The 21424-nt window shown below is 40.1% G+C and overlaps 1 protein-coding gene across 2 annotated transcripts; it reads right to left on the minus strand.

Moving 5' to 3' along the window:
* Positions 1 to 733: 733 nt before the first annotated feature.
* On the minus strand, positions 734 to 21358 carry sec24a (SEC24 homolog A, COPII coat complex component). Of its 2 annotated transcripts, XM_035178521.2 has the most exons (24): positions 20957 to 21358; positions 15220 to 15786; positions 12600 to 12929; positions 12176 to 12253; positions 11557 to 11619; positions 11014 to 11180; positions 10316 to 10503; positions 9864 to 9966; positions 9495 to 9621; positions 8837 to 8946; positions 8594 to 8706; positions 8190 to 8308; positions 7500 to 7555; positions 6966 to 7172; positions 6290 to 6413; positions 5941 to 6099; positions 5618 to 5791; positions 5411 to 5521; positions 4370 to 4545; positions 3996 to 4133; positions 3604 to 3708; positions 3127 to 3219; positions 2805 to 2908; positions 734 to 2309 (listed from the first exon to the last, which is right to left on the minus strand). In XM_035178521.2, exons 1-24 carry the CDS (start codon positions 21015 to 21017, stop codon positions 2195 to 2197), a joined length of 3588 nt encoding a protein of 1195 aa, XP_035034412.2. In that variant the 5' UTR covers positions 21018 to 21358; the 3' UTR covers positions 734 to 2194. The 2 variants fall into 2 exon arrangements, with proteins under 2 accessions (XP_035034412.2, XP_035034413.2); XM_035178522.2 differs by lacking the exon at positions 12176 to 12253 and having other exon boundaries at positions 20957 to 21357.
* Between the last annotated feature and the right edge of the window lie 66 nt (positions 21359 to 21424).

Raw genomic sequence — 21424 nt, forward strand, 5'->3', positions numbered from 1 at the left:
ATAAAATAATCCTAGTGATGTTTTCACGAGTGTGTTTCATCTAAATTATACAAATTGCTGTTTTATTTACCCTAGAATGGGCCCTTTTTATTGAAATACTTTATATTCACATCAGGGGGGGTGTCTTCTCTATGGAGGCCGCCATGTTTCTTGTAGTAGCCCAGACTGGACAAACTTAACCTTTTGAGTTTTTATGAAAACTGAAGGTTACCACAGGTTCTCCTTCATGTTTGGAAGGGGACGGTGAGGTGAGGTGTGTTTAGCTGCCACATGCAACTTCTCCACTTTATGTCACTAAGTTCTAAAAACTGCAACTTTAAGACTTTTACACAAGAAGTCAGTTTCTTAAAATGTTTTAGAAAACACTGTTATCTGAGGGTTAGAATCGGTTTATAGGTCTGCACTGTCAAATGCTCCTCGACATCCTGCTCTTACAAAATGTTCGACTACCAACAAACTGATTCAGAGTTTATCTGTCATCAGGAAAATGGGAAACTGTTGAGCCACTGAATGTTTTTTAAATGAGTCATTAGTTTGGTTTTTGGCAGAAGATCAAGTCATTCCAAAACAAAAAAAACCTGATTTTTCACCCAATTTTCCTCCTTGTGAACACATGAAGTCATATGTTATCGGTGTATAAATCCAAGTCAAGTTAAAACATTATCATCTACGTCTATTTTGTCCAATATTAAGCACAGTCCAGTCAGATTCATGTGACTCAAGTCCACACGTCTGTGATTTACTCTGTACAAACACAGGCTATAGTTTTATTTTGATCAGTTTTTTTATGAAAGACAATTTGTGCATGAAGACCAAAACATATCTCTTTGCTCTAAATACATTTCTGCTAATATAATACATAGATTACAAACCGTATATGAAATCAGACCAAATTAAAAACCTTCACTTCAACCGCAGTCAAGAGAAATATTGACAATATTGGTCCATATTGTGGTTTTTTGTCTTCATTTCCACTGAATAAACACTGTTCAGCCACCAACACACAAACTACATTTAAAAAGTGCCAAACATTTTATTTTCTTAGCGTCATTTCACCATGATATTTATACTAAAATCATCTGCATTTTGTCACTTTTATATAATGCAGTCTCTTCATATACAAGTATCAATAAGCATGGTTAAAACAATGGCTTTGTTATGTCTGTGTTAAAGAATTTCCCATATCCTATTATATTAAAATATTCCATATGTAGAGTCTGTATTTAAACAGAGGTTTCATAATAAAACTGAGTTCCCATACAAGGCAATTATAGAATTTAATCAGTTAGGGAGTCTCATAAATTAAACAATCGGAAAAAGAGAAATAAACAAATAGAACAAAGATGTCATCAGAGGTGTTCTGCCTGTCCAGAGAGGGAGAAGATGCCAGATCAGACCAATGAAAACTACTTTTCACTGCTGAGTCCACACATTCAAGGCAGCAGTGACCGAGAGCTCCATCCGCCTCCAAACATTTCAGCCTGTTACCGACAGCGTCTACGCGTTTGTTCGACACACACTTATAATGACTGAGAAATAAAAAGCTCACCTTCTGTCTTTACGGTACGATATTAGAGTGTTGTTAGAGCTCAGGTGTTCTGTATGCAGATACTCCAGGTGACACCCAATAACAGTCTTCAAGCGCAGACATACAAACCCTCCTAAGAAACCTGAAGCAGACACGCATACGAACATACATAACGGTTGATTTGTTTTGGTAAAGACGTGTGCTTTTGGAACAAAAACACATGACACCATCCCATTCCTGCCACTACCCAAGCGCTGCCTTAGTCAGACAGCATTGTTCTATGAGAATAAACACTGATCCTTTCGATCACTGACAAACAAACATAATTATCGTCGGCGTGGATTTCTTGCTTATTTTTCTTCCGCTGCATCTCTTCAGCTGGGTAAAAAGTGCCAAAAAAAAGCATCAAACATGTTTCTTTGTCACACTGTCTTTGCATTGTTCGTCACATTGTTTGATTTGAGTGACGATTCACATCAGTTCAGCGCAGAAGGTTTTTCCCTCAGAGAGATGGTGGACCACAGCTGGAAATGGAGCAAGAGGCATCCTCGAGTCAGCCACACACACACACACGCACACACACACCACATACATATATACGCGCACACATACACTGATGGGCATCCTTGCTTCAGTGTTCCTTCATCTCCACAGTCCCACTGAAGATTATTTGGAGATTTGCTGTTGGATGTGAAGCAGGAACTCGTAGTACGACAGGGCCGACTCTGTTCGGTCCTCGATCATGTTCTGCATAAAGCTGTTTTTCAGCTGGCTCTCGTCCCTGAGGACACCAAAGAATAAAAGGGGGGGAAATAATTAGAGAGACACGGATTGATAAATTTCAAAGTGATGATAAAGGAAATTCAAGACTTGTTTACAATGAAACCACAGAGGCTATTTGGATTGAACACCTTTGATTGACACATTAGATCTCAGATCCACTTGAACAGGCGAATACAGGTTTGTTTTTTCTGTGAGCATCTACATTTTTTTCTTTTACATTGACTTTAAATTCCGTCACATGAAACCTCATCTATAAACTCTGTGCTGCTTAGTCTTCAGATTTTGTTCGTTACATTGACTGTACGTTCATTTCACTCAGTGGAACAGAAAATGTACCTGCCACAGAGGCTGGGGGACAAAACTAACTTCAAGGGAAAAATGAAAATCTTCCACCTGCTGTTGGCTTTTTAAATACACCACAAGGAAGTACCCATACTTTGTGCCACTTTTGCTACTGAACTGTTTCTACTGAACATTATTTTTTGTTACCAACCTGATGACATGCACAGAGGGGAAGAACGGCCTCTGATCCCTCAGCCAACCAATGAAAGCCCTGGTTCTCTGCGACTCGGCAGTGTCCAGCTCCGGGAGCATATACTACGAGAGAAGAGCAGGAGTCAACTTTTCATCAGTGCATGCAATGAATAACACTGTAGCTGCGCTGTACACAAGTTAAATGCTTGACCAATATTTTCATCTTCAAGAAAATCACTATACGCAGGTAAACGTTTAAGTCACACTCCAAAGTGTATGAAAGAGCAAAGATCACAGCAGGTGGAAACTGCAGGTGGCTGCTGTCACATGAGATTTCCTACCAAGTTTTCAGGCACGGCAGCATAGCTGGGAACTCCCAGGACTTGTGAGAGGAAGTTGGTGTGGCAGTTCCGTCCGATCCACAGATAAATCACCTGCAGGAGCAGAATATGGAATATATGATATATGCTCATAAATAAACCTTGAGTATTGTAGCATTTTTGCTCTGACTCTGAACACTTGCCCAACTCCTTACAGGGGGCTTGAAATACAAAACATAAAAATGAAGCTTGTGCTGTTAAATTAATTCAAAGCCACACTGGATAATATTTTGGCTTCAAAGTATATTTACATACTGTTTTACAGTTTCGTTTATAGTACATTTCTTCATCAAAACGCGTGTTATATAAAAGAAAGATCTAGCAAAAATTTTTCTATATCTCTCGTTTTAACACGGATGTCTTCATAATTCAGCCTATAATGAGATATTAGCTTTGTATTTCTTTTAGCTTGTTAAAACGTCTTATTTTAGTACGTACTAATCCAGCGTCCATGAGGAAAGCTCCATCCCTGCTGAGCTTCTCCACAGACAGCTGCTGCACTCTGGGCTGAGGGATGGTCCGCTCGTTGATGTTCAAAGCTCCCTGAGGATGCAGGAAAGAAAAGATTACTCAGTCACAGAGGAAACGAGGAAAACTGTTGGAATTACTGGTCAAGTGCCCAATGCCCCAAAGAACCCTACACGGTGAATTGAGAATTGTTCATAAACACAAAAAAACGTAACCTCCCAATAAACAGTGTTTTTCACACATTTTTCTAATCATGCTATCTATATCATTAACACTCTTTGGCCTTGTCAGAAAAATAATGCCTTTAAGAAAATCCAGGATTTTGTTTTTGCCGCTGCATTCACTGAAAATATTCTTCTCACCTCATCGTTCAAGTCGTCGATGCGGTACAGAGAAGGATGGATCATCAGCATGGCGTAGACCAGTGGCTGGTACTTCAGTTGACACATGGCAAACACTCGGTCATCCAGTCTGGTGCTGGTGCCCGTCCTGAAGGCTTTCTGCACGAGTCACAAACAAACACATGCAACTGCATCAATAAAGGCTGAATGCTTCATCTAAAATCACTTTCTCAAAAGCTGAATCATTTTTGTTTTAATGTTCTTTGTAGGTTAAACTAGTATGTTACTAGTAGTAATTCAGTGGTGTAATCAAGAGAGAAATGTTAAATAAAGCCCAAAGATTTGCCCAACAGTACAGCTGCTGTATAATGGCTGGATGGTGTAAAAAAGCTGACCTGTTTGAGCAGGGCGAGGACGTAAAGGGGGAAGAGTCTGAGGCAGGCCGGGGCCAGCAGGCCGGGCTGCTGGATGGTCAACACAGACTGTCGGTATGACGACAGCGAGTCAATAGCAGCGTTGGTCATCGCATCTCTGGCGTCACCCAGACTGGCAGCCACTGAACGATCCACAGCTGGAGAGAGGGACAAGAGAAGGACTGAGCATCTTACCTCATTTCAAGTCTCTATATGAAGGGTTTTCTGATATTTTGGAGGCCCCCCCCAGACGTCATAACAGAACTGACATACATGAACAACAGTGTTAATGGTTTCTTTAATGTAACATTAGGCCTTGTAGTATCGTGCATGGTAATGGGCTGTTCAGTACAGCTGTGGATTTCAGTAGAAATAAGGCAAAAACAGCATCATACCCACCTCACATGGTTTTAGTTGCAGATTTCTAAATAACCGATGTTCCAAATTCAAACTAAATGTCAGACTCTTCTGTGCCATATTCTGAAGAAAGCTAACTGTGAGCGCCTGTTCTGAAAGTGAATGCGAGATAAGCCTAGTAGTCAGTGGTTGCTAGGCAACCACAGCTGTCGCTACTCAAGTCCATCTGTCAGTGCTAAAAAAAGAGAAGTGGAAGAAAATCCTGCAAACCCCTGACTATTTACTGTAACAATTTGATGCCTTATACAAAATCAATCTTATCCATGTTGCAAACACACATCCTTGATGTACTCACAACAAGACAGGAATACCAATAGAATACTATATAAACAGACTAACTTATAAACTAATTAATGAGGAATAAATTAAAGCATGCTTTGAGATATATGAGCTGGGATTATACTTGGCCCAAAATGAGGGGCTACTGCAGCTGTACCCAATCTGAATGGAAACTAATTATCTGATGTTATAGTGAATTAATACACACAGAATTAAAACATGTTGCTCAAAGTCTGCTTCATAGGAAAACTTAATTAACATTAACAAATTCTTAAATAGTCTCATCTGACCTGTTCCCTTGACCGTGTAACATAATGTGGTACATACCCATGCAAGCCAGCAGCCCAGTAATGGCCTGAACATCTGCCCCAGAAAAGATATCTGACAGAGAGTTGACCACAGGGAGACACAAGGTGTGGACACGGATCCTCCTTTCTCCTTTAAAACAAAATACATATTTCAATAGAAGACACAGATTAATTGGATTTTTTTTTTTTAAATAAAACAACATTAGCTGTCTGTGTGTGTTTGTACCTTTGCTGGAGGTGTAAAGCAGGGCGGCCTGGAAAGAGACAGCCTGCATGTCGTCCAGATTTTCCTCGATGGACATTTGAACAGCAAAGCCAGCGTCCGGGTTCACGTTAGGGAGCGACAACAGATCTGTCGAGCGCACAAAGAAGTTTCCGTGGAACGTGTGGATGGACATACCTGCAGAGAGACAGAGAGGAAATCAGTCAAACCATGATAAAATCAGGATGATGAATGCTGATCTTATTTTTCTTTCTTTTTCCTTTCACATCTGAAAATACATAGCTAGTTCAATGTTGGACCAAACTCCAGCTCTTGTGATGACGGACCTTTAGTGCAGCGTATCCTCATGACGGCCTCAAAGCCGATCTTCCTGGTTAAGTATCTCTTCAGATCCTTCTGGAAGCGCTCCACCTGAGCAGGGCTGTGCTGGTGGTGGTATGACGGGTAATAGTAAACGCTCCCTGCTGAGTATCTCGAAATACAGCCTGAGAGAAAGAAGGCACACATGAGATGATGTTTGTTTACAGCAAGTAAATAACCAGAGGGTAAATGATATTTATCAAACTTGTCAAAATATCATAGATTGAGTCCTAAACATGTAAACAAACATCAATTATCCAATAAATGCTCTTTTGTTCTTTCCTCCATTTCCCATTCATTCAGTGCAGGACTCACCAAGTGAAGCCAGATCACAGTACTGAGCACTGAGCAGGAACAGGTCAACAGCCACCTGCTGGCCGGAGCAGTCCAGAGCCAGCTTCTTGTAGAAGTCTGTCGCTGGAGATAGATGCTGGATGTCCTGAAAGGAAAACATAGCAGGGTCATGATCACAATTTAAAAATCACATCCTGCAGGTTTTATTTTTTTTTATTTTAATGCAATGTATTTCCACAACTCTGGTACTTTGGCTTTAACATTCCTCTCTGAATCTCAGTCCTCACTTATAATCTATAACTTTAAAAAATGTCCTTGACAATGTACTGGAAAAGACCATTTTCATGAAACTAACTCATTAATTGTACCGTGTTTATCAATGTTTTCCTGTGCAGTGAGGGGTCTGGCTTGACATGCCATGAAAGTATGACACTAGCAGGTTTAAGAGTTTTTTTTTCTTTTAAATATTTGAATATGGGGGCATTGCATCATCATTTTTGCCTAAATAAACATAGCTGTTAAAAAAATAGCACTTTAATGAGCGTGGTCAACATTTTTTGTTTTATTTCAAGATAATGTCTGATGTGACATTGGGAGTTTTAAAATAACATAAGCAGCTGTAGTTATTTTATCATACTGACTGATGTCAAACCCACTCGTCATCTATGTCCTGGAAAAACATCATCAGAGCTCCTACCTTGGCAGACGCTCGCTGGTTGGGGTCCTCTCTGGACTGCAGCGCCCCCACACCCAGGTTTGGCAGTTGTGTCTGAAAGACAGACATACGCCCTCCAGTGGGCGACAGCAGCTTGAAGGCTGCTTGCAGAGCTGATCCCAGGGCAGATTGAGTCTCCATAGTCTTTTGAAATAAATTTGGCAGACTCCTCAGGAGATCCTGCACAAGCTGAAAAACAAATACAGAACACAAGTCTAATTTGTATTGCCCATTATTGAGCCCTGAGGGAAAAACCTTTGTTTGTCCTCTTTTCTTCATCTGCATGGTTGTCAAGAGCCCAGAACCAAGGATATTTAAAGTCGGTCTCATTTAGCAGGATCCGTGATCATAAATAAAATACTGTCTTAAATAAACAGTAGTTATTAGCGGTACTTAATACACAGTGTAAAGAGAATAAAACACATGGTTAAATTGTAGTTTACAATATTATATGAAATATTGGAATGTTGAATATAACATGTTCACAACAACTTTAATCAAGGTGAAGTTTCTTACTTCTTTGCACTCATTGAGGTTTACGAGAAGGCTGTCTGGTGTTGGTAAAAAGATATCTGCAAAACACAAAAAGCAATTGTTTAAACAAACATAATATACACACAAAAACACTTCTGTTACTATAGTAATGAGACTCATTTTTAAAAGGGCAGTCATTGGAAATAGATTGATTGCAACTGATAAGAGATCAAGAGTCGAGTAATAAAGAAAAGTGAGAATTCATGATGATTTTTCTTGATATCTTTAGGGTTTCATACAAAGTTTAGAAATTTGGATCACGTTTCTCAAAACTGTCGCCAAATGCTGAAGGCAACGGTTCTCTGATAAGAGCTTACATCACATCACATCAAGCCCTGGACCATCCCTTAGTTATGCTGCAATAGGCACTCCCATCATGCACTGAGCATTTCTCTCACTGTCTCCTGCCCCCCAACCCCCATTTATATATATTCATTATAGCAATTAGTCTTTCAGAGCTGAAACGTGATGGTAACACAAATGTTCCTGGTCTTTCTTTACTCCCTCCCCCCTATCTCTCTTTCTTCTATCTCCTCTTTTCCACCCATCTCCCCCTCTCTTCCCATCATGATTTGGCACTATACAAATAAAATTGAATCAGGCAGCCTGTGATTTCTTTATAATTAATATATTTAATGTTATTGTTAATTTTTGCAGTTGGCCGTGTCTCACCTTCAATGTCAGACACGATGAGCATCTGAGGCTGAGAAAGTCCCTCCTGAAGATTGTAGAAGTGGATGGTGCTGTCGAAGGTGATGAAGCCTACCTTCGTCCGCGAGTCTCCAGGAAGCCTAGGACACATAAACACACACCCATAGATAAATCTAGCACGTTAACTACCTTCATCTTAATTTTAAAGCCTCAGATAAATGTTGCAGTGAGACGTCATCCTGCTTCTGCTGTGTTATATTGCTTTACTTTATGGCAATAATTAAAAAACAGTTTCCCCAGTTTCTAGTAGAAATTACATGCTATCCCACTGCTGAGAGGATAAAGGAAAACATTCATAATTGTTTTCATGAACAACCTTGAATACACTGGTTTATATCAAATTTGAAATTGGATATTATACATACGTGTTGATGTTTTCCAGCAGCAACTGACAGAACACATTCAGGTAGCCTGTCTCCACTGCATTGTGGGATACATCCAGAACAAAGAGGTAAACAGCCGGCTGCGGTGGCCTCAGCTGGACGAAATCAGGTCAAACAGGTTACATAACATGAGGGGGAAAAAAACAACAACAAAAACACTGTCAATCCCACACATTCAGATGTCAAGACAATGTGTAGAAGAATATGAGCCAGCTAAATACTCACCATATACTCTGAAGGAGCAATGAACTCAATGGTGGCGTTCTGGACCTCAGGTCTTTTGTGTGGTTCTCCATACGATCTGCTGACTGGGTTGTACATAAACTCTTCCGGAACTACAGTCAGACACACAAGACCCGGTAAGATTTCAGTGTTCAATATTGGACTGCGCACTTTGTGCGTAATATAATGCACAATTTAAAAATAATTGTATCCATTTAAAATCTCTTTATCCACTGTATTATTCTACAATCATAATAATAAATAATCATATAAAAAAGTAAATGTCTTTTTCTTTAATCAGACCATGCAAAACGTTTTACAATTAAAATATCCGGTTCAAGAGAGACCTGGCTCAGAGGGCTGTATAACAACTTTGTTCACACAATAATATTAAGTACAAAATCAGAATATAACAGGCTAAGACAATCTTCACACACTTAAGGGGAAAATGTATAATACCCAGGTATTATGCAAGTTATATAAACAAGGGTGTGTTTACAGAATGATTGTTGACTTAAAAATTGTTTAGATTATTTAAAATTGACTTTAATTTATCTAAAATTGAACAGTTCTGTGTATCTAATTTGGCAGCTTCTACTCCACCTAGAAAAATCCATTTTTTATTGTTACACCAAACACATCAACCATCTCCCCCTCTTACCATCATTGACCCGATAGCACAGGTTGCACTTCCACCTCCTCTGGTCCAGGAAGGTGACAAACGGGTTAATGTAGGTTCTGCAGGACCGACATCTGACGATGGTGCTGGAAGTCACCACAGGAAGTTGCTGCAACAATAAAATCACAAAACAAAACCAACCCGTGTGAGAAGCTTCTTGTATGCAGTTCACAGGAATTGGAAATTCAATAAAGACTTTCTTGTTAATGTTTTTGCAACATTTCTGTGGTCTGTTCTCAATTAAAGACAGACACACTCATACTGACAAATTTTGCCCGAAGGCTATATAATTATTATCTAAGTTGATTTCCACGTACCAACTGATGTGTGTGCTTTGAACTAATGTCTTACCGTGAGGTCTTTGAACGGGTGGAGCAGCAGGCCCAGCGGCATCTTGGCTTTATTGAGCAACGACTGTGTCTGAGGGATGCTGGTCAGCGTAGAACGGAAAACCCTGGAGACACAAAGACAGAGGGTCAATGCACTTGATGAGCACAAAGAGAGATCATGTTGTCTCTGGTGATTTCGCAGGTACCAGCATGGTATGTGGGTGTGACTGGGTTGAGTTAATGGATGAACATGCATGTGATCATCATTCAGTCTAAATCCAATAAAATTTCCCCATGCGATGTTTTAAAATTTAGTCTCGGAACAACGTCACCATGGGCTAATTCATGGTTATGACAAAATAAACTGTAAATACTAAACATCACAGTAATATCAGTTTTAAAGAATAACAACATTATCAAATAAAGGTGTTTCAGATAGACGCATGCTGTTGCCGTTAGTCCACCATGACTTACTCTGGGTTACAGTTAATCTTCTGCAGGTCCTGGGGCAGGCAGGGTGTTGGGGGAGGGGTCGGGCTTGGTGGCAGCAGGTTCCTCTCCTGCAGCAGGTTGACCACTCTTAGTGCCTCTGGGGTACTGGACTGGAGGCTCATGGCCGCCATGGACGGGCTCAGTTGGGCTGGCCCTGGGCCACCAGGTGGCTGGGAGAGGGGGAAACAACTTTCAGTCAATTTATTTACTGAAAACATATGACTGCCAAGACACTGAGCATTGATGGCCTACTGTAGATCTCTGCTGATATCCCAGCGTCCAAATGTGTCCACTTAAAGGTATTAAGGATTTGACATAAGTCAGATATATCCGCAAATCAATGGTTAAAAGTATTATTTGCTGGCAAAAACCTTTTCCGGGTTTTTTGTCCATTAAACAACAATAAGTGCATCACATAAATAAAGCAAACTGAACTGTATGTACTTCATACTGTAGAATGAACTGCTCCTCATCTAGTTAACTTTGCTTCCATGAGTGTAAATACTCTACATACACATACAAATGCAGCTGTGTCTCAATGACAACTTAACGCTTCCATAGTCTACATAAATGTGAGGGTTTTGCAAGTGTACAAGGTGCAAAGCAAATGCATAAGAGAGCGGTTCATGCAAAATGCTCTAACAGTACCAAGTAGTACCAGGCTGTGACTTCCTTCTCACCTGCTGGTATGCCTGAGATGATTGAGTGTAAGGCTGTGTGGCGCTTTGCATCGCAGGGTGCATGGGGGAGGGGGATTTGTGTGGAGCCGGTGTGTTCTGGTACCCAGGGGGGAGGGAGGGGTAGTGGCCCAAGTGCCGACCAGGTGGTCCGTGCTGGGGAGGACCAGCTGTGGAAGAAAGTTCCATTAATATGAGAAATTTAACCTATTAAAAAGCAGGGATTCCTGAAAAAGTGTAGCATCTTTAAATTCTATGAAAATAATTCATACTGATGTGGCTCTGGTGGTGTTTTAAACCTATGATAGTATGTCATTGCAATTTTGGTAACATACGATTCAGCACAACGGGTCATGTAACAACAGTACCGAGGAGATTTGATAAAACAGATTCTGAAATAAAATATAGAAATGCTTTGCCTCCTCCAAACACTGATGTGAAACAAAAGGACCATTTACACATCACCTACATGTGTAGCTACTATGAAACTCCACTTTGTGAACACAGAAATGTAGCATGTTTGTGTGAGACAGAAAATGTCCTTACCCATTATGTTGTCAACATGATTATAGCTGTTTGATGATTGGGGACCATTGCCGGCCACAGCTCCTGTATCAAAGAAAACACAGATGTGATATGAATAATTGATATCTGTCCCATGCGCCTACCACAGGGGTTAGATGTGAAATAAAAGGAACTACGGTGCAAGATACGAGATGACACAGTGATGATGGGAACTGATGTGTTGTGTTTGATGGTACTGTACTTTGGTGCTTGTAGGATGTTTATTCAGAGGTCATATGGGAAATAGGGTAAGAGTGGATGAAGGAAAGACAAATAAACTACGAACAAGAACTGCATGTGTCCAAGGATGCACTGATACTGGGCTGAAGTGGCCCCAACACCACTTACATAACTCTATAAGTTTTAGAGATCAAAAATCATAATATCAGTTAACTCATTATTTTCTGCTTAGTCCTTGAAAGTAATAGACTGGAATTTAGTATCATCTGATTCTGCAGAACTTCATATCTGCTTTAAGTGAATTAAAAAAAAAAAGAATTAGTGCATCCTTGGTTACAATGCGACAGCAGCACGGAGAGGAAAGAATGGGCACCACGGCACCGACACGGCATCTAACATCTACAGACAGATTTGGCCACACCTGGACATTCAATATCCCCCTGCTGGCAGTCGGGCTCAGTGGGGGACTGAGTGCTGTTAAAAGTCGCCCCGCACTGAGCTGGCATGTAGAGGAAGGAGGGGAGGGAGGGAAACAACGGAAAGTGATCAGAAAAAAATGGCGGGCTTGTAATAACGACGAGCTCCTGGCCCAAGGTCATAATTTCATGATCATCGCAGGCAAGGCTCTCACTTTATAATCACCACAGACACCATACGTTTTGTTATTAACATTGCATATAACAATCATTTCCTAAATTAGGAGAAAAAAAGTTTGCACTGAGTTTGACCTGCATCATTTCTACAAAGCTACAAACCCAAAAATGTAAATAAATACACAAAGTATACAAACTGGTAAATGAAGACAAAGTTAAATTAAATGCATCAAGAATAAAGAAAGAAATTACCATCAGCTCTGGGTGGAGGAGGTGTGACATTGGCCACTGGGGGTCCAGTGGGAAGTGGTGTATGTTTCATGGAGTGTGGTGGGCCTGTAGGTGGGAGTCCTGTAGGTGGTGGGCCTGTAGGTGGGAGTCCTGTAGGTGGGAGGCCTGTGGGTGGGAGTCCTGTGGATGGGAGTCCTGTAGGTGGGGGTCCTGTAGGTGGGAGTCCTGTAGGTGGTAGGCCTGTGGGTGGGGGTCCTGAATTTGGGTGTCCTGAAGTTGGGGGCCCATAGGCAGGTCTGCTTGGATGGTATGTGTGGGAAGCCATGGTATTCATTTGTGGAGGAGCCATGCCTGATGAGAAAGACCTTATTAGGGCTTAACAATTTATATACATTTATTTAATATAGGAGATGTATAATGAATTTTCTTTGTGATTAATACATTTCTTATTAAGTGTATAAAATGTTAGAAATTTGCAAATAATGTTAATCTCACCTTACCAGAGGGAAAAAGCTGAAATTCTAAAATTTCAATGTATTTGAGAAGAAATCTATTACTAAAGTTGCTGAATAATTTTTCGTCAATTGACTTATCGCTTCAGCCATAATTCTGGTGACATTCACCACCATCTTCTCAGGTAAGACTGGGCAGTTAGTGAAGTAATTTAGGAAGAGTTACGACATCTAAAATTATGTTAAATGTTTCTGTGTCGTGTAAAACAAGAGCTCCCTGTGGTGTTGCCACATATCATGTAAAAGACAGATATCAAGCGTTGTTGAAACATTAGAAGCTCTGACTGGAGGTGACAACAGCTGATGGCACTGCTGACCCATAGCCAACTAATGTGAGAACAGTGACAGCCACGTCAATATCTACAAACCAGCCAGTTCAAAGGTATCTGGACAGAAGCAAGTTCACTCTTGTGTATGTACAGTGAAGGCTGCAGGCATGGTGTATTCAAATGCACAGGTTGATCTTTCTTACAGCAGTGACACAAAATGGTAACTGCCAAACACAACAAAAAATTCCGAAATCCGCTGGTTTAAAAACGTTTCCCCTAATAAACAATGCAGAAAAGTTGTGCATTTGTGTTTACATGTTACACAAATAAATGATGTTACATTTGTCATAAGGGTTTGATAACAACATCTTAAGAATCATTGTGCCAGTTTTTTTATACATCTTGGCAGATATATCACTGTCGGATATTTTTTACCCCTATATACCTCTAAAAATCTTTATTGGTTGGGCTCTATTCTGAGTCATTTCATTTCTTTGTGACTGTTAATACATATGGCTAAACCATATGGAACTACATTATTAACCTTTCAGCAGAACACTTAAGAGTAAGAAATGTTCAATAGATTATTGTGGTTGGTGGAGAAATGTGTGACCTTTTAGAATTGCTGTAAAATGTCACATTTTAATATAGAGGAGTACTAAACAAAGTATACATCTCCCCAAAGAGTCAAAGACCAAATAGATTATGCTGTTAGCCTCCATTCTCACTGTTACCACTGTACTGGGGGGATGTGTCATGATGGTTCTTCTGGTGCAAAGGTCACCAAACTCAAATAGACTCTTATTGATGGTGTGGGGATGTGTGAATATGAGCAGGGATTTTCAAGGAAATATGATCATGAGATATGCGGGTAGCACACAGACTGAGGCAGTCATGTGACCCCTGCTTCTATTGGGGAAGTAATGCTCTAAAGAGTTTTCACACACACATACATACAAAAAAAAAAAAAAAAAATCAAGGCTACTTACAAAATGCTATGACAAAATCATTCAGGACGCTGTGGTCACAGATTACACAACCAACTTCTATCAGGCTCATATCACTGAGCAAAGCCAGATCCTTCAGAGAAAACAACGATGACTACAACTGGTCTTTTGCCCTGACACTAAGAGCAAACTACTTCTCAGGGGACCCTAACTTTTAAACCCTTAAATTAAACATACATCTATCACGATGCTATAATTTCCTAAAATATAGTCTTGAGCATTTTGCTAATTTCATTAGTTGAAACAATTATTTCTCAACAATACAACCAGAAATTGCGATTTGATTCATTCATAAAAAGCTGTATCATACTACTACATTTATAGCACTCTGGAAACAATAAAATTCTTATTTGAACTTTGTACAAGTTTATTGTCATAGAGTTTCTGGGAGGGAGAAGAGGCAGAAGCCAGCCAACGTGTTGAGTGGCAGAGCAGAGGGCAATGTCCAGCTCCAACACATCAGCATTCTAGATATGAATATCTGCAGCATGTCCCTTAAAGAAGACAAGACACTAATAGCACTATAATAAATTTATCGGAATGGGTCAAGGTGGATATTTATCTATTTAGAAATATATCATCTATGTTTAGTCTATGCATTAAAATGAAGTGATTAAGAGTTGAGGCGCATCAAGATTAATTGGCTAAAGTTCACTGGTGTGAAGGATGATTTACCTTTTTATTGATTTGACCTAGGGAGTGCCTGCATCATTAGCTTCTCATTTACTACAACTGTGAAGTGTTGACACATCTCCATGTCATTATTCCATCCCTCAGGTGAAGATAAAATTGAATTGTGCATTTACAGCTAGTGTAACATGTTTGGCTTTCAGTGGTGCTTTGGTGCTCCTACCTGGCTGGTTATATCCTTGCAGGCTGGTAGGGGGCATCCCGGGGCCTGAGCTGTATGCTGCTGATGACAGTGGTGGCGGTGGGACTGTTGAACTTGAAGATGGGTTCACGTGATTTGCCACAGGGCCTCGGGGAGGCGTGCTTGTGGAAGTGGGTGGCCCCATTGGTGGGGGAGCTGTGTTGTACTGCCATGATGGAGCCATGGGCTGCAGCTGCTGGGGGTTTGGATAGTAGCTACTAGAGGATGCTGCAGGAGGGGGCGGTGTGGCCTGTGCAAGGGACGGCCTGGGACCAGGGCTGGCAGACTGAGGAGGGGTATGTGATGGAGGAACACCCATTTGAGGCCTGGTCAACAATGGCTGGCCTAGGGGAGCTGGGTAGGAAGTGGGCGGTTGGCCAGGCTGGTAGGAGCTGCCTGGGGGAATAGGCTGATATGCCCCAGAGGGGTAAAGTCCAGGGCCGGGGGGTGCGGGAGCTTTGGACTGCATTGGATTGTAGATTGGTTGGTGGGTCATGCCATAGCTGACCCCTGGGAGCTGCTGCATGGCAACTGGATTCTGTGATGGACCTAAAGACAAACCGAAGAAAAATATAGGAAAATTATTTTCTAGTTTCTAAAACTATTAGGGTAACTTTACATGTCAGCTTTGAACATTTTTCTTTCCTTCAAACCATTCACTAGCAGTGCTGTCACTGTGTTGAGGGAAAAAAGCTGTTGGACTCCATCTTATATACCAGATGCCAAAAAGTGCACAAGGGTTGCATTTTTCTAGGTTACGCTCTTCTCATGCTTGAGCAGGGCCATTTCTGTAAGGCTAAAAGTCAAGCCATTAGCCTTCCAGACAGATGAACAGTGTTACAGATTCCTTGTCTGAAAAGGGTTTTGTTTGTAAGCCAAATAAGTGACTTTTAATTAAAGCAAATCCTTGGGTTTAAATATGTTCAAAAAGATATATGGAAATCAGATGGCACAGAAACATAGTGACGACACTGGGTGAAAAGCCCTCAGATCCACTAAATGACCAATGAACTGACAGCTCAGGGTCTAATCTCTTTACCTGGACTTAATTCAACATGATCCGCCCTCAATTACAGAGAGTGTGGGGCTCTGAACCAAGTCTGGCCTTACTGTGCTGAACACAGCAGCAGAAAAAATAAGAATAGCAGAATAAATTTTGGAGATGATTTAAAGAGATTTGTTTTGTATATCTAATGCCAGATGCAAATACCAAGACCTATGGAACAAGATCATGCCAAGAGCAAAAAAAAAAGATTTAAATGTTATTGTTCCAGTTCATGGATGGTTGAGACGCTGTGTACAGCTATGGTGTCATTCCATCACATTTGTTTTATTCTTTTCTACTTTCTATGCCTGTATATTAATACGGCAGAATTCCCAAATAAATATTTTCTCTACTAAATATCCAGATATATTGGTTTTCATCTGAAAAAACTGTTTTAGTGGTATAGTTAAAGTTTAATACGATTTTTTTCAAAGCCAAAGAAATCCCGTCTCCATGGAAAAAGAAGTTGACTAGTCAGCACATAACGTAGATGAGCGCTTGGGCGACCCACACTAGGTTTCCCTCAAGATCAAGGAGAACAAGGTAAAGATGTTCTCTTTTCTCTTAAGTATTGTGTCCTCATATTGCTTAGTAATTGTGTTTTTTGAACTGCATTTAAAAATTAAGAGATATTACTGCAGGCTATTACATGTTCATTATTACTTTGCACTGAAACAATGTGCAACAAGTGGACACTTCACTGAATTACCATCTGTACATTACGGTATTTCCATATGTATATTTATGTAGCCTATTGTGTATATCTTTATCTGATTTTATGTATTGTTAGTTCCCATTTATCTGCAAAGTTAGTAGAAAATGTCTTTCCTTCACTTGTCTTTAGTCTAGCAGCTTTAGGTCTCGCGGTAAAGACAATTTCAAGGTTTGTTTATTCCTCTGTCTGAAATGATGATGGTGAGAAGCTGTTATTAATGTATCATTAGCCAATTAATGTTCGTGCCTTGTGAACTTCAAAGATTTTTAAATATTAAAGCGACTTTCACCCAGTCCTTAATACAATACCTTTGCTATCTTTGACACAAGTAAAACCTGCTGTTTGCTTGCTATAATTTAATGCTTTGATTTAGTTATTATGATCTGCATTTGCAGAAATTACTCAAACATAAAAAATAAAAGGTGATTATTTACACATTTTGAATGTCTGCCATCAAAAGCAACATTTTTTTTTATTTTTCAGGTTGTACTTGGATACCTTGGTGGAGATGTACTTGAAATTACTGGTTAGCCAGTGAAGTATAAATAATAGTTTGCTTCAATATCAGTACATTTGACTTTATTTTAACAGGATAAGCCAGACTGTATCACTACTGCTGTCCATGGAGTCATTGTCAGTTCAATTAATTCATATAAATACTGAAGACATGAGAATAAAACTTGGTTAAAAAGTAGTAGGCCAGTAGCTCTTTGTTGTGAACAGCTTTGTTTGGCATGTGTCTTGTATATGCACTGATGCTTTTACACCATAGAAGTTCAAACTCATTAAAAATATTTTGAAGTTGGAGTAACAATAAGTCTATTTTAAATGTTCTTATGGATGTTAGTGTATTTAACTATGTATTTAGCCAAAGTCAACTTATGATAGTAAATAAAACTGTAAATTGTTTATATGCAATTAAAAAGTAAAATATTGTGAGTCTCTCTTTACTGTCTTGTAACAAAAGAACACTGAATACATTTATTCATTACTCTCATGGAGTTATTCACCATCTTGTGTAGAATTTAAGGCAAGGTTTGGTTTATCACAGTTTACTCACAGTATCAGTCACACTGGGAATACAGTCTTTGAGTTCTTACCTATCCATAGACACCAAGATCATGCATATGGATCTGATAGATGTGGAGCTTTTCTTGATTCATTTTGAGTCCAACCACCCGAGAGCTAAAAAACTATCTAATAAACTTTCATAAAACAGTATATCTCATTGAATAAATAACAAACAGCTTTAGTGGCTCTCAGACAGTGTGGCAACTGCCACCCAACACTTGTGACAACTCTTTTTTTTTTCTTAAATGGGAGTCAATGGGAGCCATCATCAAAGCAACGAGTGACAGTGATCATAGATCAAACGTCTTAGAAAGTTGCAAAGGTGAAAGATTTCACCGTTTTCAAGCGGGCCAGTAGACCTGCTCAGTATCTCTCTCTCTCTGTCTCTTAAACCAGCCAGTCTGTCTGTCTCTCTCAAACTGAAACAGTCTCTGGACCCGGCAGGAAGCACGCTGCACACATTCAATTTCCACTGAGGAATTTTCTAGTTGACATTATTGTTCAGAGATATTGTCAGTGCATTTAATTTATTTAGAATTTTTATGCAAAACATTTTATACGATTGTTGTTACATGAAGGCCAAAGTATCGAGAAACCTTCCTTACTCTCATGTACATAAGCTTATCTTCAACCTTTTTCCTTTATTGAGCATAATATTCCATGTGCTTTTGTCAGTTTTAGTCAGTTTAGTCAGTTCTATAATAGCCATTATTTTTGAATGCACATTATTTAATCTGAATTACTATTTTAATACATTGACATGCCTTATTTGAGATGTCAAAATATTGTATGTAATTTAATTCTTTTGAATCCCATTACTTATGAAATGTTCCTCCTCCACCTAGTTGTTTGCAGTTTTCTGATGTACTTCACTAAAAAACTTAACGAACACTCACAGTTAACAAGTGTTTTTGTTGTGTTAACAATGGAATATTAATTCATCCATATTTTCTTACTATATTTTGCAATTTTACCCTCAGGTGTGCAGAAACTACACGCTATGAACTTCTTTTTAAGAAACATGAAATTATTAACAGTATCGGCCATGTGAAGCATGTAATTATCGGTATCGGCCGGAAAAAATCCATATCGTGCAATCCCACTCTACATAAATGGAAGCAAAGCTAAATCAGCGGAGTGAAAGGGGATTAGAGAACAACTCTTCTCAGTGAGCAAAGATGGATGAAGACACGTAATCCCATGCAAATCTTTGTCCTCCCTGTGAGCAAGGACATTTTAAGAACTAAAGCTCCTTGTCATTTACAGATCCCATCCAGTCAGAAAAGATATGTGATCAGACCAGTCAGCCATACAAAATTCAGCCCAGTGCAAGGTAAGTCACGATTAAAGTTGGAATTAAAGAGAAAAAGATCAAGCAGTGAGCATTTGTTTAATGTCTGTCAGTAGAACATTAACTCCAACTGATATAGATTTATAGTGCGATACTTAAATGATTAAAAAAAGACATTGTGAACATTTTAATTGATGCCAGTAAAGCTGTCTGTATTCTTCTATTATTAAACACTTAATAAAATAGCATTGGACTTTGGAGAGGGCAGACTGACATCTTTACTCTTGACAGTACATACTTAAGTCATCTGAGGAAGCCAATACTATTGTAGTCTTTGGAAGAATATGGCAGAAAATATAAGTCGATGAAGAGAGCCTACACTAAGTGTGAGGATTAGCGGGCTTATAGTAAGTAGTTTAACTACAGTTGCGTTCAGTCTATGAAACTCTCCCTTTCTCTCAACTTGTCTGTGACAACTAACTAGCTGTCAGTTATTCTTTCCCACTGTAGTTTATCTGTAGGTCTCCCGGATGTCTGTCTGTTCACTGCATCTTCCACTGGTCAAGACAAAGGGCTAAAAAAACATCACCAATGACATTTAATTGCATGTATTCATGATTAGTTCAGCTCGTCAGACAAATACCTTGGTTAGTGATTGATCAGAGGTGGGTTAGCATCACTTAGTGACATCTCAATCAAAGAGAGATAAGACAAAGATAAGGGGAGATGTAGTGAACAGCTGGAACATGAGACTCACTTTTATCTACAGCTTTAGAAGAACGAGGGATGCATAATGAACGGGAGCTGCAGTTGCTTCATGTGCACTGTACAGAATAACAGACTCTGTACACTTTTATCATAGATGCAACAGATTGTGTTCATGGGAACCAGTTAGACATGTTGTAGTAATGTCAAAGTTGGATATTTTGGTATTGGAGGATGGTGGAGACAACACTGCAGCAACTTATCTGGATCATCCCCAATATGCCACATGTACAGTAAAACGAACAACAGCTGTTTAGCCTACAAGAAAACACGTATTGCACAACAACGAGAGGACTTATAATAACATCATTGCGATTAGTAACGAGCAATGAAACGACAACAAAATTCCTGAGGAGACAAAAAGTCAAAGCTCGTACGTTTAAATATGACAGGAAACGACCGGCTAGCCGGTTAGCTTGACACAAGAATACAAATGCTAACAGTGCGATAATCACCCTTATGTTAGCTTTCACCCACCCATGTTTACCGTTTGGTTCGTCAACATGTTAGTTACCACCTCCGAAAACCAAAAAACAGCTAATAAAGTGTGGCTAGTTTGTGAGCAAGTTAGCTGTACTTAGCTTACTTTAACGGCAGCAACTATTTTAGTCATCTTAAGTCAACAGGGTAACACGGGTCAAGATTAACCGGAGCGATCCCAGTATGACTCCGCCTGACAGCTCGCTCCTGCTCGGCTGCTTTAAGTTACGGAGCAAGGCTGTTAGCGAATAGCCGCAGGGACAGGATCCAACACCCGCTAACACCGTTAGCTTGTTACGCCGAATGCTTCTTCGCCTCGTTGTAATTTAATTTAATTGAAAACGTCACTCACCGTTCGCATATGCCTGCCCCGTCCCCGTCCCATTCTGAGAGTTGAACCCCGCCGTTGACATCTTGAAACGGACACCAGGAGCTAATTTAGAGGTGCTGGGTTGGCTAAATAGCTAGCTGCGTCTTTAGCTAGCTAACTAGCTGGCAGTCGCGGGGGGTGACGTTCAAACCTGTGGCTCTGCCGGTGTGGCGTTTAGTCAAAGCGTCGTTAGCAGCGACGTTTATTCCTTTCTTTTATATAAAACAAAAAAGTTGACGAGCTAAGTTGCTGGCGATCACAGGGCCATGGCTCCTGAACCGAAACCCCGTTGGACGAGCTACGGGTGAGGCCTCGTCACAGTAATCGTGTGAGACACTTCTCCTCTTACGCCGGAAGTTGGGATCACCCAGCAGGATCAGCGTACAAACTGTCGGGCATGCGCAGTGTGTACACGTGGCATTTCCTCCGGTGCTCCTGACTTTACAAGCG

The sequence above is a fragment of the Hippoglossus stenolepis genome, chromosome 15 (assembly GCF_022539355.2).
Source record: "Hippoglossus stenolepis isolate QCI-W04-F060 chromosome 15, HSTE1.2, whole genome shotgun sequence".
Classification (NCBI taxonomy): domain Eukaryota; kingdom Metazoa; phylum Chordata; class Actinopteri; order Pleuronectiformes; family Pleuronectidae; genus Hippoglossus; species Hippoglossus stenolepis.